At 52.8% G+C, this 21,913-nt stretch overlaps 1 protein-coding gene across 4 annotated transcripts; it reads right to left on the minus strand.

The window, feature by feature from the left end:
• Positions 1-3,165: 3,165 nt before the first annotated feature.
• Positions 3,166-21,157, minus strand: CEACAM20 (CEA cell adhesion molecule 20). Of its 4 annotated transcripts, none has more exons than XM_079118946.1 (13): positions 20,466-21,157; positions 19,676-20,243; positions 17,399-17,439; positions 16,535-16,813; positions 15,826-16,107; positions 14,238-14,516; positions 11,049-11,327; positions 8,430-8,547; positions 8,161-8,246; positions 7,431-7,492; positions 6,834-6,869; positions 6,262-6,384; positions 3,166-4,640 (listed from the first exon to the last, which is right to left on the minus strand). In XM_079118946.1, exons 2-13 carry the CDS (start codon positions 19,696-19,698, stop codon positions 4,587-4,589), a joined length of 1,662 nt encoding a protein of 553 aa, XP_078975072.1. In that variant the 5' UTR covers positions 19,699-20,243; positions 20,466-21,157; the 3' UTR covers positions 3,166-4,586. The 4 variants fall into 4 exon arrangements, with proteins under 4 accessions (XP_078975072.1, XP_078975071.1, XP_078975070.1 ...); XM_079118945.1 differs by having other exon boundaries at positions 6,834-6,866; positions 17,362-17,439; positions 20,466-20,787; XM_079118944.1 differs by having other exon boundaries at positions 17,362-17,439; positions 20,466-20,783.
• Positions 21,158-21,913: the final 756 nt, after the last annotated feature.

Consider the following 21,913-nt stretch of genomic DNA (forward strand, 5'->3'; position numbering starts at 1 on the left):
TGCCATCCCAGTTGCTCTGGAGGCTGAGACAGAAGAATGGCATGTTGGAGCCAGCCTCAGCAACTTCTCAAGGCCCTGTCTCAGAATAAGAAAATAAAAAGGGCTGGGGACATGTCTTGGTGGTAGAGCACCCCTGGGTTGCTCTATCAATATCAAAAACAAAAACAAACACCTGCCACTAGACACCTCTTAAAGGCTCCACCACCTCTGCTTCCACCATGGGGAGGAAGCCTTTCACCTTCCAGGGATACCTAATCCAAACGATAGTGCTTGTTTTTAACTTTTTTTATCTTGCAAATTTCAAAATAAAACTACAGAGAACCCCCACAACCTATCGTCCAACTTAAATAATTTTCAAGTCACTCTTGCTTCATGGATGCCCCACCTCAGCTGTGGTTTCCACTCTCCTCGTCCCACAGGGATTTTGAAGCAAATTTTAGATATTTCATTTTGGTTCTCGATATTCAGTATATGGCTAAAAAGAGTTGTTTAAAAAAAAAAACTTCAATACAAAATAAATATGTTATAACCATGGGGTACAGAGACTATAAAATTACTATTGCTAGCAAATGCCAGTACCAGAAGATTTAAGAGAGTTAACTAAAAGAAACATCAAGAAGAGTTTAGATGTTGGTGGGGGAAAAGGGTTCACGCATACATTGCTGGTGGGACTGCAAATTGATGCAACCACTATAGAAGGCAGTATGGAAGTGCCTCTGAAAACTTGGAACAGAACAACCATCTGACCCAGTTATTCCACTCCTCGGCATATACCCAAGGACTTAAAGTCAGCACACTACAGTGAAACAGCCAATCAATATTCATAGCAGCTCAGTTCCCAATAGCTAAGCTATGGAACCAACCTAGATGCCCTTCAATAGACAAATGGATAAAGAAAAGGTGGTACATATACACAGTGGAATATTACTCTGCCTTAAAGAAGAATGAAATGATGGCACTTGCTGGTAAATGGATGGAACTGGAGACTATCATGCTAAGTGAAATAAGCCAATCCCAAAAATACCAAAGGCCAAATGTTCTCTCTGATATGTGGATGCTAACACACAGTAAGTGTGTGTGTGTGGCGGGCGTGAGGGAGAATAGAAGTTCATTGGATTAGACAAAGGGGAATGAAGGGAAGGGAGGGGGAGTAGGAACGGGAAGAGAGTGGAATGAATCGGACATCACATTCCTAAGTTCACATATGAATACACGACCAGTGTGACTCCACATCCTGTACAACCAAAAGAATGAGAAGTTCTACTCCATGTATGTATAGTGTAAAAATACACTCTACTGTCACGTATATCTAAAAAGAACAAATAAAAAATAAAAGGGGCGGGGTTGTGGCTCAGTGGTAGAGCCCTTGCCTGGCATGTGTGAGGCCCTGGCTTCAATTCTCAGCACCACATACAAATAAGCAAATAAAATAAAGGAAAAATATATTTGAAAAAAATAAATGAAGAAAAAAAGAAGAGGGCTGGGAAGATAGCTCAGTTGGTAGAGTGCTTGCCTTGCAAGCACAAGGCCCTGGGTTCAATCCTCAGCACCACAAAAAAAAAAAAGAATAGAAAAAAAGAAGAGTTTAGAAACCATCTAATATGAATCAGTTATGTAACCCTCGGTGTGTTACGTGTGTGTACATGTCTACGTATATATAAATACATTTAGTCTTACAAGGTAGAACCGTTATTTATATTTTACAGAAGATGAAACAAGCCCAGAGACATTAAGCAACTTGCCCTCGATTGTATTGTTAGGACAGAGCTGGGATTTGAGCTCAGGAAATCTGATTTGAGAGTCCAAATTCAACTTTTATGATATATTACCCATTATCAACCCAGTGATATATTTCTTCTATATAAAGAACACCAAGTTTGCAAACAAGATACAAAAAGTTTTGCCTTTATTCATAATAGAAGAGAAAGGCCTACCAATAAATGTAGTAAGATAAATACAAAACGTAAGAAGAAACTGTCAAAATCCACTGATGGAGTTAAAACACAAACAGAAACGCTGTGTTCCTGGCCGTGTGGTAAAGATATGAGATCTCACAGATCAAGCTTCATGTTCAAAGGGACAAAATCAACACAGGATGCTTTATTAGGTCATATTCCTTTTTTTCTTTTCAGTTGTTTTTCTTGCTAATGTTTTCATTTAAGATAATCATAATAAAGCATTAGTAACATTTCATTTAAAACTGACTTTGGGGGCTGGAGAGATAGCACAAGGGCCTGGGTTCGATTCCTAGCACCGTGGGGAAAAAAAAACAAAAACAACTGACTTTGTCTTTTGTTTGGTCTCTTTATTTTTTCCCTTTCACAAAGTGATAATGTTTACTTCCAGGAGTCCCTAAAATTCTGGTTTAACCAGAATATTACAGGAACTTTGGTAAAGCTACCACGAAGGAACATGAACCCATTCCAAACAAATGCCCATCTACTCCAAAGATTTCTCTATCACCTCTTTGGAGATTGGCTGAAACTTAAATTTCATACTGAGGTAGTTTGGGCCAGGATTTGGGTGAGAGCTCAACATTCACGGATGAACCCATTTGCTAGAACAGTAGAAGACAAAGTTAAGAGTTGCTAGAGGGTAGCAGGAAAATGTGATCTGTCCCCAGGATATTGGGGGAGGGAGAAATTCCCAGGGTTCAAGTTGGAAGTGCCTCTGGCATTGTTGAATGCAGTATTTAGGATTGTAGCACTGGCCAGGAGCAGGGGTGCACACCTGTGATCCCAGCTACTGGGGAGGCTGAGGCAGGAGGATCACAAGTTCAGGCCCAGCCTTCACAATTTATTTTATTTTGGAGAGGGGGCACTCGACCACTGAGCCACATCCGCGGCCCTATTTTGTATTTTATTTAGAGACAGGGTCTCACTGAGTTGCTTAGTGCCTCGCTTTTGCTGAGGCTGGCTTTGAACTCATGATCCTCCTGCCTCAGCCTCCGGAGCTGCTGGGATCACAGGTGTGCACCACGGCACCCAGCCCCCAGCCTCCACAATTTAGTGAGACTCTGTCTCAAAAAGGTTGGGGATGTAGTTCAATGATAGAGCACCCCGGGGTTCAATCCCTAGTACTTAAATAAAAGATTAAGATCCTGACACTGGTCTTCTGGATCATATCTAATAATCATACCTGGATCATATCTGATTAATTCAGGTTTTTAATCTGAATTAATATTACTGTCACTAATATAGCTTTACGGCTCCAAAGATCAACCCCCATCTGGGAACCCCTTCTTGATTTCCAAGGTTTCACGTTCTTGGTTTGCCTCCCATCTTCTTCTCCCGTCCTTTACTGTCTCCTTTGCTGATCTCTCCTGTAAACCTTGGATGGTCCCTGGACCCCGCTGCCAGCCGCTACTCTTCCCTGTCTTCATCACCCCCTCTTTGGTGCAATGTCACAGGCCTACGGACCCTGCACATTCTCAAGAAAGGCCCGTGTCCATTGTTAACCTGTGGCTGGCTCCTGAGATCTGCCCTTGCCACGTTCTACCTGATTCGATGATTTTTGCATGCCTGAGGCCTTGAGCTAGGCCGAACCCATCTGTCAAAGAGAGCACAATGACAGCGTGACTTCTGGGAGACGCCTGGGGAGGGACACAGGTGCAGAGGCTGATGGGACTTACCGCCCAGGTTCAGGTGAGCCTCCAGGGTGGGCCAGCCTTATCATGTGTTGGCATCGCACGTCCTTGCTGGGGGTCCCCACGTGACTCCACTGAGCGCCAACACTTGGACGCTGTGCAGCGTCCTCTGTGCCTTTTCCCCTGGCTGATTTCTCTCCCTTTCCCTTTTCTGTAAAAGCTGCCACCAGGGCCATAAAAACTGGGTCCTGTGAATCCTTTCAGCAAATCACTGAGTATGAGGTGGTCTTAGGGACCCCGTCAGTTTAAATCCTACTGACAACTCACAGATGTGTGTCTCCAGCCCTGATCTCCCCAGACCTTCATGAACCATTGCCTACTTGATTCTCTGTCTGATTCTCGACCTATCTAAACCCATCCTTCATCTCCCTCCCTACCCCTCACTGCCCCCCCCCCCAGTGTCCTGCCAATCACTCAGTTGCTCTGGCAACAGAATCATCCTGGACTCCTCACAACCTCCCCCTCCCCCGGGAGCCTCAGTCCCTGGCTTCGCCCTATCTTTTCTCCCACCATTTCCTAAGAGCTCTTTGTTCCTGATCCCCTATCATGATTCAGAAAGCCCCTGCTTGCCCAGCCCTGCAGATGTCCCCTTCATGTCCCCAGCTGACTTAGCCTCATCCTTCTCCCGGGCTGACAGTGTTTGCTCGGCCTCCGGAGGCAACCGCGGTACCCCGAGCTGCTGAGCCTCAAGCCCTGGCCCTCTACTTCCAGGTTCGAGGGCTGTTCCTGTGGCTTTCAAAGAAACGCGAGTCAACAGCCCGAGATTTGGTGAGGTCCAGATTCTGAAGCCTGACCAACACATTGGAATAGAACATCGCAAGGTCTACAAAGGTGACAGGGATGGCTGGGTGACAATGTGCACTCGATGTCCTCGGTGTCACTGAATGCATGAATGAGGCTGGTGTCTCTAGGACTCTTGAAGAAAAGATGTCTGCTTCCATTAGACTGACGGGTTGATTTGGCAGTAAGTGTCGGGCTCTGGATTCACAAGGGTCTGTTAAACAAAGAGAGAAGTGGGCCCCCTTGCTGGGAGTGAACTTCTGGCCCACCTGGTTGTGGTCTGGGGCCCAAGCTGCCTGGAGGTCTCCTTTCCCATCCTTGGAAATTCCAAAGGTCTTTTTCACTACACTGCAGTCACGCTGTTACCTCTGTGTTTCTGGAATGGCCCACATACTTCCCTTCCCCACCATGCTAGACAGGTTCTAAGTCCATCCCATAACGCCTACCTCTTGACATTTGTGCCCCTGTGGATTTCCTCCCCTTAAGGGAAGGCCAAGGTGGTGGGACGTAATGACAGTGCCCCCGTGATTCTTGACCTAAGATCACGTCTTCCATCTTGGCTTTGCAGAAGCAAGAGGCAATGCTGTGAGCTGCCTATGGAAAGTGACGCATGGCGAAGATGGAGGGTGGCCTCAGCCAACAGTCAGTAGGAAACTGAGGCCCAGCCTGCAAAGGACTGGGTGCTGCCAAGAGCCACATGAGCTTGGAGCAGATCCTTCCCCAGTCGAGTCTCAGCTGAGACCCGAGCCTCGGCCAACGCCTTCACCACCGCTTTGCAGGAGACCGAGCTCAGACCCACAGAAACTGAGATAACAACGTGTCTCCACGGTGATAATAATGTGCCTTCATCCGCAAGTGCGTGGTCATTTCATGACCCAGCAACAGTGGCTAACACACCCACCCCAGGGCCTTCTTGCTGGAGTCCTCAACCTGGAAGCTCCAGTCTGCACTCTTCCTGTGGCTGGCTCTGCTCGTCCCTCCAGGATGCGGCACGCACAGAGTGGCACAGCGAACGCTCTTCCCACACCTTCTCCCATGCCTGCTTCTGTTCCAGAGACCAGGAAACCTAACACCCCATTTTCTCAGCTTATAACTAGGAGATCCACCAGAAAACTCCTGGGTGAGGTTCCTGGGAAGAGCCTTGGTTCTACTGATAACAGGGAACTAGCATGTTCCCCTGCTCCCGAGGTCCCTATGAGGACAGTGACTTGAGTCTGGACATGGTCAGAGCTGACTGGAGAATGGACCAACCTAGACACAGTTCGTACAACAGCCTGAGCCCATCTGGTCCTCCTCCGAAGAGCTTGGAAATGTCAGAAGGTGATAATGGAATGCGGAAGACATAAAGGGTTGGCATGGAATTGAAAGAAAAACCTAAAAGTACATAAAATGCCAGAGAGAGGAGTGGATGGAACGGGAAGACATGAAATAGGAGAGAGATGGAGAGGGAAGGCAGCGGAATGGGATGGAATCCAAAGACGTGGAAAAGACGGGGACGATGGGGCGAGACGGAGCGGGAGGAGCTGAGTGGACTGGAATACGACATGGAGGTAACGGGATCTAGAAAGACCCGGAGCAAAGGTCAGTGGACAGAAAGGAAATGAACAGAGTGGACAGAAATTCTATGGTGACACAGACGGGAGTAAAGGGGACCACACTGAGAGGGAATGGATGGAACTGTCTAGAAAAGGACAAGATGGAACTGGGTGGAGCAGGATTGAAAGGACCCTCAAAGGGGAAATCTGTTGGGAGTTCATCCCATCAGACTCTCGGGTCGGGGAAAGCACGTCGATGGCTGATGACTTCCGAGTGTCCCGAGAGGGGCGCAGACGTACCTCATAGCTACCCTCTAGGTCTCCTCTGGGTGGGGGTGGGACCGGCGGGTGCATCGCAAGTTTGGGTGGTGGCTTCCTGGGGCTGGGAGAATAGTCCCTGGGGGTCCATGAAGGCGGTTCCTTCTGCAAGTGAGCAGAGCCGTCCATCAGCAGAGGTGGACTGCCTGGGACACGCTAACCACGTTCCTCAGGGACCCAGAGAGACGAAGGGTCCACCCAGGTTCTGGCAGACTCAGAAGTGGAAGAAGGGCGGGGTCCAGGACTGCGGCTGGCCCAGGACTCTTTCCTTCCTCCCACTGGCTCTGGAACCTCCACTCCTCGCCTCCTTTTAGCTCCAGCTTCTGGAATCCAGCCCTCCAACCACCACCACCACTACCAATCCAGTCCCAAGCCCTGGAGGGAGAAGGAACCGAGCAGGAACCAGTCCTGGAGTCTGACCCTGCTCCCTGTGAGACCGTGGGCCCCTCCTCCCCACCCAGGCCCCTGCAGCGCACCACGAATGGTCTAGAGAAGAGGGCCTCCCAGGCCTGCCACACAGAAAATGCTCAGCTGCCTTTCCTGGGCCAACATACCTCATAGAACTGCTCGGGGAGGTCCGGTGGCAGCTTCTAGGGAAAAATAAAGCTGTAAGCAAAGGTCACAGGGCCTGGGATGGGGCCATTCCCGGAAATTCTCACACATAGATTTAGCCTCATAAGTAATTAGATTCCAGCCAGGCGTGGTAGCACACGCTTGCAATCGCAGCCTCTTGGGAGGCTGAGGCGGGAGGATCGAAGGTTCAAGGCCAGTCTCAGCAGCTTAGCAAGAACTGGATTCAAAATAAAAAATAAAAAGGGCTGGGGAGGTGGCTCAGTGGTAGAGCATCCGTGGGTGCAACCCCTAGGATAGGAAAGGGGGGAAAAGGTAGTTACATCCCTTCCGATTCCCAGAGGGACCGAGTCTGGCCATTGTCCTGTTCAAGAGCAAGAAGACAAGAAGACAGGAAAAGGCGAGAGAGGGACTTGCGAGTCTCAGAGAAGGCAGAGGAGGAGACGCAGAGAGACCCACGCTGGCCCTGGGCGTCCTGGAGAGATCACAGCAGCTCCTCACCCTCAGGGGAGAACTGAACAGCCTGCTGGGCTGGGAAAGGACAGAGGGGCTCGTGGAGGGCCCCTCTGGCGCTCACCCACCTTTTTAACTCCGATCTGTCCCCGGGGCTCGGGTATGTTGTCATACACAGGACTTCGTTTGTCTAGAGGAAGTGAATCCCAGCCCAGAATTGGAGTTAGGAAGAGAGCGACAGGAAGGGGCTGTTGTTCCAGCTCCTCCTCCTCCTCCCCAGGACTCCCCCTCATATCGCGGCCGAGCTTGACCAGGGAATGTCCTGGAAATCAGGTTCTGGGTTAGATAAGGCTGCCCGGTGACACAGAGGACGAGAGACATCCTAAGTCCCAACCCTTTATGGCTCCTGGTCCCGAGTCCCCCTTTGTACAAGGAGCTGGATTGAGCAATCAGGTCTGAGGCTCATCTCGTTAGAAAGACAAATCCACAGACGGCAAAGGAGTCACCAGTAGAGGGCACTTGAGGCACATGCCCAGGTGGATCCGGAGCCTGGATTTGGGTTCAGCAAGTAGCACTGAGCTTGCTCGGCTTTGACACCAGATAACAAGCTTCTCTGAGACCCAGGAAGGAGAAAGTGCTGACCTTCTGTTGCCTGGCCTCCTGTCGAGGCCGCTGAACAGAAGGAACCCCTCCCAGGGCTGCCTCCAGTCTCACCCACACTCCAGAGGGGGACACTGAGGCTGGGGAGGACAGGACTTGCCTGCGATCAGTCACCGGGAGGCAGAGCTGGGAGGAGAGGCCAGCGCTCTCGGCACCCCAGCCCCCGCGCTGCCCTGCATCAGCCGCGGGGTCACTTACAGGAACTGGACCGTGTGCGGTGCTCCCGCGCAGAGGCTGGTGGCGTGGCCTCAGGGTTGGGACTGCCCCCTGATCTCTCTGAGGGACTGAAACCCCAGAGGCCTTATTACTCCGTACTGCTCGCCCTTGCCCATCTCCTCGGGCTCCGTCCATACCCCCGCCTATTCTCGGAGGATGACCCGAGCTGAATTCCCCAGGGGCCTTGCACACGGCTCAGCCTCCCACCAGGGGGCCCTGCTCGCCACGCCCCCAGCCCTTCCCAGTATTACCATCCGGCCTTTCTGGTGTAGAAGAAATAGCCCAGTCCTGAGACCAGAGCAACGCCAACCAGGACCCCAATAACAATGCCAGCGATGGCCCCTGCAGACAGGGAGGATGGCTCCGGATCTAGGGAGAGAAAATCAAAACCAGGCTGGACACACCCTCAGCCCTTCCCCCAGCCCCATCCCTAAGCTTGTGGCTTCATCTTCACTGACGTTTTACAAATACTTGTTTTTCAGTCACTGGGGGCAGCAGTTCATAGCACTGTTTCTTTCAAGTGACCTGGGTTTAAATCGCAGCTGTGTGATTTTGGGTATTCGACATAACCTCTCTGTGCTTCAATAATCTCTTCTGTAAAATGGGAACAGAACAGTAGTGCCTGCTTTATAGGGTTGCTGGGAAAATGAAACATGTATGTATTCTCGGCCAGTATAAGTAAGGTGCAAAGTGTCTGAACCTTACCCATATATTACATATACATATATACATGTCTGAATCCATGGGAAGTGATCAGGAAATACATTTCACCCTTCCCATTGAGGAAGCAAGGACCAGCACTGGGGAGGACAGGACAGGACTTGAAATAGGCTTTGGCAACCAGTAACCTGGCTCTCCCTCGGCGCCCCTCACCTCTGGAGTCCTGTGACCCTGGACAAGCTAATTCACTCTGAAGCCTCATTTCCTCATCTGCAAATTGGGGTGGGGGGCGTTGTACCCATGACACAGATGTTGCGGAGATGAGATGAGACCACAGTGTTCATTCCTGGCACAGAGTAGGCGATGAATAAATGGCAGCTGTCATTCGTACTGGCCTGCTGTTTAGCCCGTCCTGTCTCTGCCCAAACCTATCGCCGAAGGTAAAATGCAGCCACCGGGATTAGGAGGGAGGGGCTCTGCTTTGAGGGGCAGAAGGGGTCATCCTGGGATGCCTCAGGTGTTCTGAGCTTTGTTCCGAGTCTCCATTTCTTCATTTAAACAAGGATATTAATTCCTAACCCGACACATTTTTGCACGTATTTTTTGAGGGGATTAAGTGGATCGTGCATAGAAGCTCCAATATACTGCCTGACACATCAGAGGTGCCCGATGAGAAGATGATGATGGTAATGATCGGTGGCAGTGAAAGGTGCTGCTATCTACGGAGCCCTGAGCCTTTGTACGGGATCCTTCTCAAAATTCCCACGAGTGAGCGTCAATCAGACTTGCTAACTCCCTGCTCCCTCTTCCGAGCCTGTTGTCCACACAGCAAATGGTCTTCACAGCACCACAGGGCTGCACTGGAGATTAAAGGAGGTCACTTGGGAAGCAGCGTGGGGTCCTCAGCTTAGTGACAACCAAAGAACCCTGCAGGGGGGCAGCCAGCCTGGTTTCAAAGGCCAACAACAAGCCAAGCCAAATGGTAGTGCAGGCCTGTAATCCCAGCAGTTCAGGAGGCTGAGGCAGGAGGATTGCGAGTTCAAAACCAGCCTCAGCAACTTAGTGAGGCCCTCAGCAACTCAGGGAGAACCTGTCTCTAAATAAAATACAAAAAAAGGCTGGGGATGTGGTTTAGTGGATAGGAACTCCTGGATTCAGTCCCCAGTACCCACCCCCCCACAAAAAAAATCAAACCCCAGCAACAGGGTCGAGTCTGTAAGTCTCAGTTACTCCCTTTGAACAATGGAGGTACCAACAGGCTGGCCTCGTCCTGGCTGGCAGAGAGTACTTAGCGAGTATTTGTCGATACTGTATATGGAAGGTTTGCTTTAGGCATGTGGCACAGGCTCAATAGAGAATAATTTTCTTTAGCAAAAACAACACACCAAGGACAACCTTAAGGACTTTATAAATATGAATTACTCTTCAACAACCCCAAGAATAGGTGCAATGATTGTTTGTTTCACAGATAATAAATCGGAGGGCCAGAAATGTTAAGTCAGTTGCCCAAGATCACACAGCTAGTAAGTACTGGAGCCAGGATATGAATCCTGGTAGCTAGCAATACTATGCTGTCTTATCAAGGACTCAAGACAGTTCTTGACAAGACCAGTTGCTATTAACATGATTCCTGATCTTCTCTACCATCTCTCTGGTAAGTCTTTAGGCCAAAGCAACTCCATTTTGAAAATCAGCACCTGCCCACCCCAGAGTCCCTGGAAGAAACCTCAGAGTCCACAGAAACCATTTCAAAGATGCCAAATAACAATCACAGGACCTGAAGGTTATTTTTTAACTACTCCATTGTACATGACTATATAGTTTAGAAGTTTCTCCTGCAGGCTGCTGGGCCTTGCAGAGGGGCAGCCTGACTGGCTCTCTGTCGGTAACCCTTTGCTTGAACTTGGAGCTGTGTCGTGGATATTTGCACCAGCTACCCTGACACTCCTTGCCTCTCTCACCGGCTGTCTCCACGACTTTCTTTCTAGATACCTCGGACAGGTGGGCCTCACAAACCCACTTGCAGGCAAGAAAACTGGCTGGAGAGTTAGGCAGGGCAACAGCAAGAAGCAGAGGGTTTGGATTCAAAGCTCCCAACCCGCCGAGGGAATTTCTGTGTGCAGTACATTCACTGTCACCGGGTAGGTGGCTGGAGCCAGCAAGGGAAAGGCTGCACAGACCCCAGGGGAAGATGCACCTGAGAGACTCACCTACTTGGATCAGTACGGAGGCAAAGCGAGTCACCATGGTCAGAGAGTTCGAGGCCCTGCAGCTGCAGACACCCTTGTGTTCCTGGGTCAGAGCCCCGATGACCAGCTGCTTGCCCACGTACACCGCCGTGGAGTGCTCAAGGAACCAGCGATATTCCGCCTCTGGCTTGGACTCAGCCCGGCACTGCAGGATCAGGCTGGAGTTGAGCCTCTCGTGGATGGTGCCCACCACAGCGGAAGACGAAAACCCCCTGGTGATGTCCACTCGGTCAGGGCCATCTGCAGGCAAAGCCATGTGTCACACACCTGCCAAGTCACCCCACACTGTAAATTATGCTGCCCCCAGCCCCTTTTCTGTTGGGACTGAGGGAATTCCAGCCTGCTGCCCGGAGACACTGGCTCTCTAACTGTGGCTGAATGGAATCAACCGTGGGAAGTAGGTGTGTGGAGATGGGAGTTCATCTGTAATCCCAGCGACTAGGGAGGCCAAGGCTGGAGGATCCCAAGTTTGAGGCCAGCCTCAGCAACTTAGCAAGACCCTGTTCTCAAAATAAAAATAAAGAGCTCAGTGGTACAGCACTCCTGGGTTCAATCCCTAGAACCACAAAAACGATGATGATGATAATGATGATGACGATGATGAAAGAAGGAAAGGGATCTGAGCAGAAGAGGGGAAAACACTCCCTTTTTATCCTGAGCTGTGTGACAAGCAGCTTGTCTTGTCACACAGGACAAGATGGGATGGAAACTGCCTTCACACAGGCGGATTCTCTCAAGGACTCTCCCAAGACACCAGGCTTCAGAAATTGTGGCCGCGCCCTGGGACCCAAGCCTCCACCACAAACACTGTGGGTTCTCGGTGGTGGAAACACCTGGCGGAGTTTCTTCGTCACCCCAGAGGAGAACCGCTGGCACTGTGCTCTCCTGCCACGCACACGAAGGTGACCAACGGAGGCAGCGGCTGGATTCCCACCCAAACTAAGAGAGTCCGGAAGCCAAGTCTTGCTTAAATTCAGGGGAAGAATGAACTTCCCTTCTTCCTGGGAAGATGGACGCACAGTGTCTGGTTGGGATATTCTAGGAGAAGAAGAAAGCGCTGCCCGCGCCCCACCTCCACATCCTTTGACTCTGTCCTTTCCTCCCCATCTGAACCCCAGCGTCCCTCACCCGTATCCCAGCCCCTCCTGGCCTCTACGTCTCAGGCCCAACCTCCACCCTGCAGCCAGAGGGGTCTTCCTGTGTACAAACCCCATGCTATCGCTCCTATGCTCAGAATCCTCCATGACTCCCCGGGGTCCATCTCCCCAGCCAGGCTGATGAGGGCATTCATGATCTGACCTCCTAGACCTCTGCCACCCTGTCACTCACCTTTCCACATTTTCTACTCTCACCCAAGAGCAAGATCCCCCTGGAGATCCCACCCACGTCTGCCTGGAATGCTCTTCCGAGCCGACCCCTGCTCACCCTCCAGACTCATGGGAGTCCTCAGCTGTCACAGTGGCCCTTTCCACGTCTCTCTGTCTGAGACTTCCTTTGGACTCCCCAAATCCTCCCTTCTTTCCCCACATAGCCGCATTGGTCATACGGTATTATTTTATTCCCCAGTAGGCTGTGGGCACTGACGATCATGATTATCAACTGCCTGGCACAAGGGACACAAAATAAATGTATTTGCTTCATAATTAAAGTAGGAATAAATGGAGACAATGACAGAGAAGAAAGAGAAAAGACATGTTCTTAACTCCTGCATATGCCCCTGCTACTTAACATGTACAAAAGTGGACCCCAAAGCCGGGCACAGTGGTGCATGCCTGTAATCTCAGTGGCCTGCGAGGCTGAGGCAGGAGGATTGCGAATTCAAGGGCAGCCTCACCAAGTTATGGAGGCCCCGAGCAAGACCCTGTCTCAAAATAAAATATAAAAAAGTGCTGGGGATGTGGCTCGGTGGTTAAGGCCCCTGGGTTCAATCCCTGGTACCAAAAAAAAAAAAAAAAAAAAGAGAGAGAGAGAGAAGAAGAAGAAAAAGTGGACCCCAACTTTGTCTCTCTGTGGAAATCTCTTCTCCTCAAAACTTCTCCATACAGTTCATGGCTCCTCCATCCTTATGTAGCTGAAGCAAAAAGACTTGGAGCGAGACAGCCTCCCTCCCACCCTCCCTCCCTTCCTTCCTTCGCCAGGCAAGTGCCCTACCACGTGGCCACATTACCAGCCCGGGGGGTCGTCACCCGTGAGTCACTTGCTTTCTTTCCACCTCTCATCTAAGGGCAGCAGATCCGTGAGCTGGATGCTCTGAATCCACCCAAGAAGCTCTGAGGCTTCTTGTTACCCGCCAGCTGCTGCTCTGTCCCAGCCCTGTCTGCTCGCGCTGGACGGTTGTGGCCACCATGAGAAGGCACCTTGAAGACCTCCAATGGGAACAGTGTGGCTGACCCAGGGCTCGGCTGCAGGGCCTGGAATCCACGCCCGGTCCTCCCACGAGCTGCACCTGCCAGCATCTCCGGTGGAGGGGAGACGAAGCCAGACCCCTTCCTGGGAGCCATGGGGGGTGACCCTTAGCCTGAGAGGCTGAGGCTGTCGGGGGCTTCCATCCAACCCTCTCTCCCTCTCCTCTCTGCTTGCATCTCAATCCGATGGCTTTCCCGGGCTTCCCCAGACCCCGCCAGGTTTTTCTCGCAGGAACGTCTCCCCCAAATCAGACGCTCGCTTGCGCAATCCCGTTCCGCCCCAGGTCCAGGCTGCTTCTCCGAGCTCGGGTTCTGACCTCCGGTCCCTCCTGCTTCTGCCTCTTTCTTCTCATATATGGGTCACGGGCGCCTGTGAACGCCGTCTGGGCCTGTCCTTCCTCTGCTCACGACTCTTGGGGCCCCAGGGTGGCCCACGGGCCCTGCACCATCTGGTCCTTACTGGCCACCTCACCTCCTCTCCTCCATTCTCACCCCAGCTCACCCCTCCCCAGCCACCCTGGCCTCCCCGCGGCTCCTCCAACACACCAAGCACGGGCCCACCTCACGGGCCGTCCCTTCCCCTGGGTTCTCGTCCCTCGGCCACCTCTGCATGGGACGTGAGCAGGCACGTAGTCTTGGCCCCGCCCAGGCTTGCAGCTGGCACGGAGCAGGTGCTGAACAAGCACGTGGTGACTGGAAGAAGAACCTGGAGGGAGGAGGACGCCATCCCCACCCGGCCACTCACAGTTGATGGTCAGCCCGAGGGGGTCACTCCGAGCCCGGCTGCCCCAGTGCCAGATCTCACACTCGTAGGGCCCCGTGTCGTCCCGACGGAGCTCGTGGATGACCAGGGTCAGGTTGTCGTCCGACAGGGTCAGACGCTCACTGGGCAGGAGGGGCTGATCCCCTAGGAACCACTGCACCTGGACCCTCTGATGGGTAGTTTGGCAGGTCAGGTTCACGGGTCCGACGTTCTCCACAAGATCCGAGCTCGGGGCCTCCACCTGCGGCTTGGTCAGTTTTTCTGGAAACATGTGGAGACACAGGACCAGATTCAAGGAGCTTCCCTGGTCTCCTGCCCACATGGGGCCCCAGGGGCTTCCCAGGTGTGTGCACGAGTGTGTGCCTGCACGTGGATGTCTGTGTGGCTGAGTGTGTTATATGATGATTGTGTGTGTGTGTTTCATGCCTGTCGTGTGTGTTGTGGATGTGAGGTGTGTGGGTGGTAGACACATCTTGTGTGTGAGCATGTGTTACACACGTGTACGTTTTCCATGTTCAACCGTGTGTGCCGTGTCTGTGGTATGGTCTGAGTTATGTGTGTGCATTGTGAGTTGAATGTTTATGCTTGTGTCTAGCTGTGCTGGCTGTGCATGGCCTGTGTGTATGTTTTGTGTACATTGTACAGAAACGTTGAGGGTGTGGGATGTGCGCTATGGAGTACCTTTCCTGTGTTGTATGTCTTAAGTGTCTGTGGTGTTGGGTGGATCCCGAGTGTGCTGTGTGTTGTGTGCTCACACTTCACAGGGAGTGTTTTGTATGTCTGTGGTATTGCTTGTTGTGTACACATACATGAAATGTGTGCATCTGTGTTTTGTGTGTACATCTTGTGTGTTGCATAAGTGTTGTGAATATGTGTGAGTGCATTGAGGGTTGTGAGTTTGCATGCGTGGCATGTAGGTGTTGTGTATGTGCTGTGTTAGGCAGAGCACTGACTGTGTTGCACATGCATATCTTGTGAATGTTCTACATACATGTGTTGTGTGTGTGATGCATGCCTGCCATGTTGTTCGTTGTGTGTACGTGTCATGTATGAGTTGTGTGTATGTGTCATGTATGAGTTGTGTGTGTCTGTTGTGTGTGTCAGATGGGTAAGTGTGCCATGCACATGTGGTTATTATTAGGGGCTCTGTGTGTAAGAAGCCTTATGTTAGTGTTTATACCCATCAACCCCCTCACTTCCAAAGAACCCAGCCGTGGACAGCCACAGAGAGCCAGCAGCGTCTCCTGGAGGATGTGCCCAGCCAGGGGTGGGGTCCTTCCCTGAGGTCAGAGCTCTACTCAGCCACCAGACAAGGGGAGATCCCCGCTCCCCGGGTCCTCCTCAAACTCCAGGGCATTGGTGGGGCTCAGTGGTTCAGATTCCAGCCCCCTGAGAACCTCATGGCGGTCACTGACTTTCTCCAGAACACAGCACGTCTTCTGTGCCACTCGGGATCTCCCTCTCTTGCAGAATGACCAAGAGCCCCGGATGAGACTTCCCAATGGCTTCTGACATCGACGGCCTCGGATTCTGAGAGGATCAAAGAGAGGAACCAGGAAAGGAGACTCACCGAGGACTCGCACTGTCAGAGCACCAAGGCGGGACAGGAGAGTGGCGTTGTTGGACACCAAGCACCTGAACATGCCCTCGTGTTCCCTGGACACGGTGTCGATGGTCAGTGTTCTCATGGTGGTAGGCAGCTTGTAATTGTTGGGGAAAATCCAGGTATAGTCAGGGTCCGGGTGAGACTGCGTTTCCACCTGGAAGTTCACGGTGGAGCCCTCTAGCACCTCCACCACTTCCCCGCTGGCTACACCTGGCTCCCACTTGATTTTGATGGAGTCGGGACCATCTGGGAGGACAGGAACAACGGCATCAGCAACAGCTGTCTTGCGAGGGGACTCAGGGGGTCAGGAAATACTGTATGCCCTCCTCTCTGCTCAGGTGCAAAGGAGGCATGGGTTCCTGGTGGATATTAACTTCAGCTCTATCCCCAGGTAAAGCAGGATCCGAAGGCACATCTCAGCCACACCAGCTTAGGCTCCTGGCTCAGCCCTACCCAGGCAAGACTGTGCATCAGACATCTGAGGTTTGGAAACTCAAGTTTAGGTCCATTATGCTGGAAGTTTCTAGAACCCTCTGAGCAGAAATGTCAAACAGTTCTAAGTTCAAGTTCAAAGACAATTCCTCATTTGGGGGAGATTTAAAATTGTGAGACTGGATGAGGCACCCAGGAAGTGAGCATCTACCAGGGGTTGTGGGGAGGAAAGGAGACTCACAGTTGACCTCCAGGAAGGTGGTGTCGCTGCTCTGGGTCTCAAGAGCGTCCCAGGCTTCACACTGGTAAGTCCCAGAGTCCTCCCGCTGAACCGTGAGGAGGGTGAGCATCTTGCCATCTGCAGACAGCAGCATGCGCTCATTGAACACCAAGGGTTGGTTCTGGAAGACCCAGTGGATGGTGACGTTGACGTCCACGGTGTCACAGTAGAAAGTCACCATCTCCCTGTGTTCTGTGACTGTGTTCTGGCTGGCTGAGACGGTGGGCTTGGCCAGTGGGTCTGCAGAGGAGGAAGCAGAGACACAGATGGAGGGAGAACAAGGCGGAGCCACAGAGGGATCCAGAGAGACGGGGGTGGATCAGAACAGCCAGAAGACACCTGGATGGCTGTCCAGGCTCAGATGCTGGAGCTACTGCTTGTTCTAGGCATGTGAGGTGTGTCCCTCTCCAAGGCTGTGCAAGCAAAGCAGAGTCCAGGACCCGAGAGGGGATCAGTCAACATCAGCAGCAAAGAGAATCAAGCTCATCCCAAGGACGCCAGCCAGGGCCCCCGCCCGCCTCAGCCAACACGCCTCTCCTGCTGCCAGGATGGCCACAGTCCACTCCTTTGCTCCTGCCCCCAACACAGCTGCCTGGACTAGATGTCACTGGACCCTGCCTGGGCCAATCAGATTCATCCTCTTGGGACTTTGGGCGTGGCACCCAGATGGTTGATCTCTGTGGCGGCAGAGACAGGATGAGGGCCTTGTTCTCTGTGCCCACCCCTCTGAGCCTGCCATGAGTCCAGGGTGGGCAGGGGTTCCCAACGCAGAACAACCTCCTGCTCACTTTGGATGGTGATAAGCGGGTTGTCTCTGGGGATGACCTGGGCTGCAGCCGGAAGACACCATGCAGTCAGCAGCGAGGCTGGAAGGGGAGAGAAGAGGTGTTCAGGGAGGCAGGTGGGTTGGGGGTGGCCAGTTACCATCCTGAGGAGCAAAGGGAGGTCTGAGGTCACAGACGGGCCATTCCATCCCTGGCTGTGTAACCTGCAGCTTGCTTTTCTCTTCTCTGAATCTCCATTTCCTCAGCTGTGACGTGGGCAAAATACCACCTGCCTCCTGGGGTCTTCGTGCCAGGGGGTGGTAATAAACCCTGGCAAGCCGTAACGGGGTTCCCCGATAGTCACCGTGCTCCCCGCCGACCAGCCTCGCTCTCCTGGAGGTGCACGGTGGTCTTCCCCGTTCCACATAGAGAAGAACAGGGGCTCAGAGAGGGAGTGTCACTTGCTAAGCCAGTGTGTGTGTGAGGGGCAGAGGCTGACCTTGCACCTGGCCCGCCAAGCCCTGAAGACTCGTGCTCGCAACCCCGTAACCCCTCCTGTGAACCCGGGACGGGGTGCAGAGAGCGCAGCCCAGGAGAACAAGAACTTCCACTTTCACCTCTGGTGGCAGGAATTCACCTTGTGACTTCCTCAGGCTCGCCCTCGGGACGTGCCCCCGCTGTGGGACAGGGAGGGACAAGTTTGCAGCAGTTCTCTGCTCCGTCCGGAGGCTGGCAGAGGCCATGGCGTGGGCAGCTGGGCTCATGCACAGCTGACCTTGACACCCCTCACCTCCCCACCGGCCTGGTTAGCAGGGGCTGCTGCCAGGCCCCTCACCACCCCTCAAAAGACCCCAGTTGGGCTTGAGCACAGCCCCCTTTCCCACCATTCTGTGATAGAGGGCACGGCTTCCCAGGATGGCTGGGGCAAATACAGACTCTGACACTCACTGGCTCCATCATGGCAGCTCTTTGTGACCCTCGGTTTCTTTTTTTGGTGGGGGGAGAGTATCAGGGATGGAACCCAGGGGTGCTTACCCACCGAGCCACATCCCCAGCCCTTTTTATTTTTTATTTAGAGACGGGGTCTCACTGAGTTGCTTAGGGCCTCGCTGAGTTGCTGAGGCTGGCTTTGAACTAGCGATCCTCCTGCCTCAGCCTCCCGAGATGCTGGGATCACAGGCCTGCGCCACCGCACCTGGCCTCAGTTTCTTTAGATGGTGGTGGGGATGGTGTCTGCCTTTCTCTGCTTCCAATGCCATTGGAGGTTAAGGTCACCAGCTCAGAGCAACTGTCTGGGTTCCAATCACAGCTTTGTCATCTACCTGGGCAAGTGATGTTCTCTCTCTGAGTCTCGGTTTCTCCTTTTGTAAAACATGAGTAACAACAGTCTCGGTCTCTCATGGTGGTCATAAGGACAAAGGAAATTGTGTAAGAACATCCATGGCAGTCCTCATCCTCAGACCTGCTGAGATCAGAAGACTTCCTCTGCGGAAAGCCTTCACCTGGCCCTCCCCTCCTGTTTCCTTCTTGAACAGTCCTGACCTTCGTCCCATCAGGAGGTGGTGAAACTTGCAGAGAAACTCACAGACGCAGCTGATTAACTCCCAGCTTCCCAGAACCTCAAGTCCTTGCAGCCTTCCAGTCGGCCGAGAATCTCTGGCCCAGAGAGGGAGGAGCTGGCCTCAGAGTCACACAGCAAGGCTGGGCTGTGTCCTGGCTTCTTCCCACGACCCACTGCAAAATCGGCTCTTCACCCCCAAAATGCTTTTCTTATCAAAATATTCTAGTTTCTCCCTGTCACCTGAGATGTTCTTTCAGCATGGCTTTCACACCCGTCCCCTGCCAGAGGCATGGGGTGGGCCACATCCTCCCCCTCCCCCTCACTTGTGTGTGTCTGTCTGTCCGTCATGCTCCAGTGCTTTCTCTGAGTCTCTATCTCAGTCTCCCTCCGCCCTCTCCACGTCTGTGTCTCTTCCCGCCGTCTGTCTGCTGGCTCCCTCTCTCCGTCCACTTCTCCCTGTTCTTCCCTCTGGTGCCGTTTCTACTCTGTTTCCACATTTTCTGTCTCTGTGTGCCACTCGCTCTTCCTGTATGTCCCTCCCGTTCTGTGGCTCTCTGTACCTAAATCAGTCTCTCTCGCTCTCAATATGGATCTTGGTCTCTTTCTCTCTGGCCTCTGTTTTTATCTCTTTTTTCTATCTCTCCTTATTTCCATCTGTCTCTCTGCTTCTCTCTCCGTCTGCATGTACACAGGCGCGCGCGCTCTCAGGACTGGCAGATAGACACACAGCCCCTCCAGCCACCCACCGGCTCCCCTCCGGCAAAAGCAGGGCCTCACCTGACAGCAGGATTCCTGTCCATGGGCGGCTCCCTGAGTCGGCAGGCCCCATGGTGGCGGCCCCTGGCTTCGGGGTGCCAGGTCACCTGTCCTCCGGGATCCTTCCACAAACACAGGCGCTCACTCAGGCCGCAGCCTGCCAGCTGCCTCCTGGAGCCCCTGCTCTGTGGCCAAGTCCCCGAAACCCTGAAGACAGTTCTCCAGGACAGGCGGGCGGGCAGGGGCGGAGAGGGACTTTGGCCTGACCTCTGCCCTCCCACACCCCAGGGCTCCCTTTCCTTCTCTCCCCAGCACGCAAGCAGGAATTCCAGGACCCCGAGGACCAGGAACTAAGATCACTGTGGCCAACAGCCATAAAAACAATCACGGCCAGTTAGTCAGGGTTTGGTAAAACTAGGCTGGACGCCAGGCTCACCGTGAGCTGCCTATAAATATTAAATGAGCTGAGAATGTGCTTGTGGTATCGGTCCTGGTCATAAGCAAAGGCTCTGAACTCAGACAGGCAGGAAGCAACTGGGAAAGCCCCGGAGGGACGGCTTCCTGGAAGAGGGGACATCTGAGTTGAGACCTGGAGATTGGAGAACACAGAACAGGTTTGATATGTGACAGTTACTTTTTTTTTTTTTTTAAAGTAAGGGTATGAAGCCTGGGAATGCCGTATCACTGAGCTATACACCAGCCCTTCTTGTCTTTTATTTTGAGACAGGGTCTTGCTCAGTCGCAGAGGCTGGACTGCAGCTCATGCAGACCCCACCTGCCAGTCAAAGTGCAGAAGCTCTGGTTTCCATACCTGCAGGGAACACTGGAAGTGGGCTGGGCAAGGGGTCTTACTGTCCCATCCCTCGTTCAAGTTGGGTTAGTTTAACGAAGCTTGCGGAGCTGAGAGGACTTGGAGAAGTCACCGGGTCTCTAAGACGAAGGATTCTGGTCCACCTGGCTCCTGACCTCCACCTGCAGCACCTTCCACGGCCCTGACACGGGGGACTGAAGTCTTCCCCATGTGGCCGTGGCTGCCTCCAGCCCCACCTTCTCTGCACACCTGGGTCAGTACCATGTGACATGTCACCCCACTGTGCTTCCCAATGGGGGGTCCCAGCACTGAGGGCACCTCTAAAATTGCTCCGCCCTCACCCCTTGCCGAGCATTCAAGGCGTCAGTCACCCACCCTGTGCCTCCCAGAGCTCTGGGTCTCGGGCCACCCGCCGCCTCCGCCGCAGGGCTTATCTGAGCCCAGATCCCACCTCCGCCCGACCCTCCTCCCCACCAGCCACCAGCGGGACAGAGCTGCTGCACTGGAGACTTCCCAATGTCAGGTCCTTCCCTTCGGGCAGGACCAGGGTTTGTCCTCCCTAAATACCAGCCCACCCAACCCCCAGGACAGAGTCCATCTCCTCCTGTCCCACAGGAGTGTGCGGGAGGACTTCTGGGGTCCCTCCCTGTAGTACAGCCTCTGCTTCATTTCCAACCGGTCAAAATAAATAACCTCAGGTCCTTCCCTCTTCCCATGTCCTCTGCCAAGTCCCGGCCACATAGCCTGGCTCCAAATCGTCCTCCCAACACACCCGCCCTCCCTGGGGCCACCTTCCCAGCCCATTCAGCTCTGCAGAGAGGTATGTGACCCTACTATGTGCCGGGTGCTCTTTCTGTGCCCGAGGCACACCAGCAAGAGAAACCACAGATGAGGGACAGGGAGCGTTCGGTGGTGGGAAATCGAGAGGCCCCCAGGAATCGAAGGATGTTAGAGACAAATCAGTCAACAGCCCACGCAGCCAGGACTGTGTGGGTACTCTGGCGTGTCCTTTGAGAAAAGGGAGTGAAGATCAGAGTTCCTATTTGAATTGTGAATTTTTGAATGCCACTCCACTCTGGGGTCTCATAAGCCACAGGTTCCAGTGGGTCGCACATAGAGGGTAAAGACATAATGTGACAAGGGTCAGGTACAGTGGTGTACGCACCTGTAATCCCAGCAACTCAGGAGGCTGAGACAGGAGGATTGTGAATTTGAGGCCAGCCTCCATAAATTAGCGAGATCCTGTCTCACTAAAAGGACGGGGGGTATAGCTCAGTGGGAGAGCACCTGTGGGTTCAATCCCCAGTAAGAAGAAAGAAAGAAAAAGGGACAGACATGAAAAAATGAACTCCGTATCATAGCAGTTCTTACTGGTGGTGTGGAAGTGATCTGCTAAACCAAAAGGTAAGTCGATCGTCATGCAAACTTCTGTCTAAAGTATTTTTTTT

This window comes from Sciurus vulgaris (assembly GCF_902686455.1).
Source record: "Sciurus vulgaris genome assembly, chromosome: 17".
Classification (NCBI taxonomy): Eukaryota; Metazoa; Chordata; class Mammalia; order Rodentia; family Sciuridae; genus Sciurus; species Sciurus vulgaris.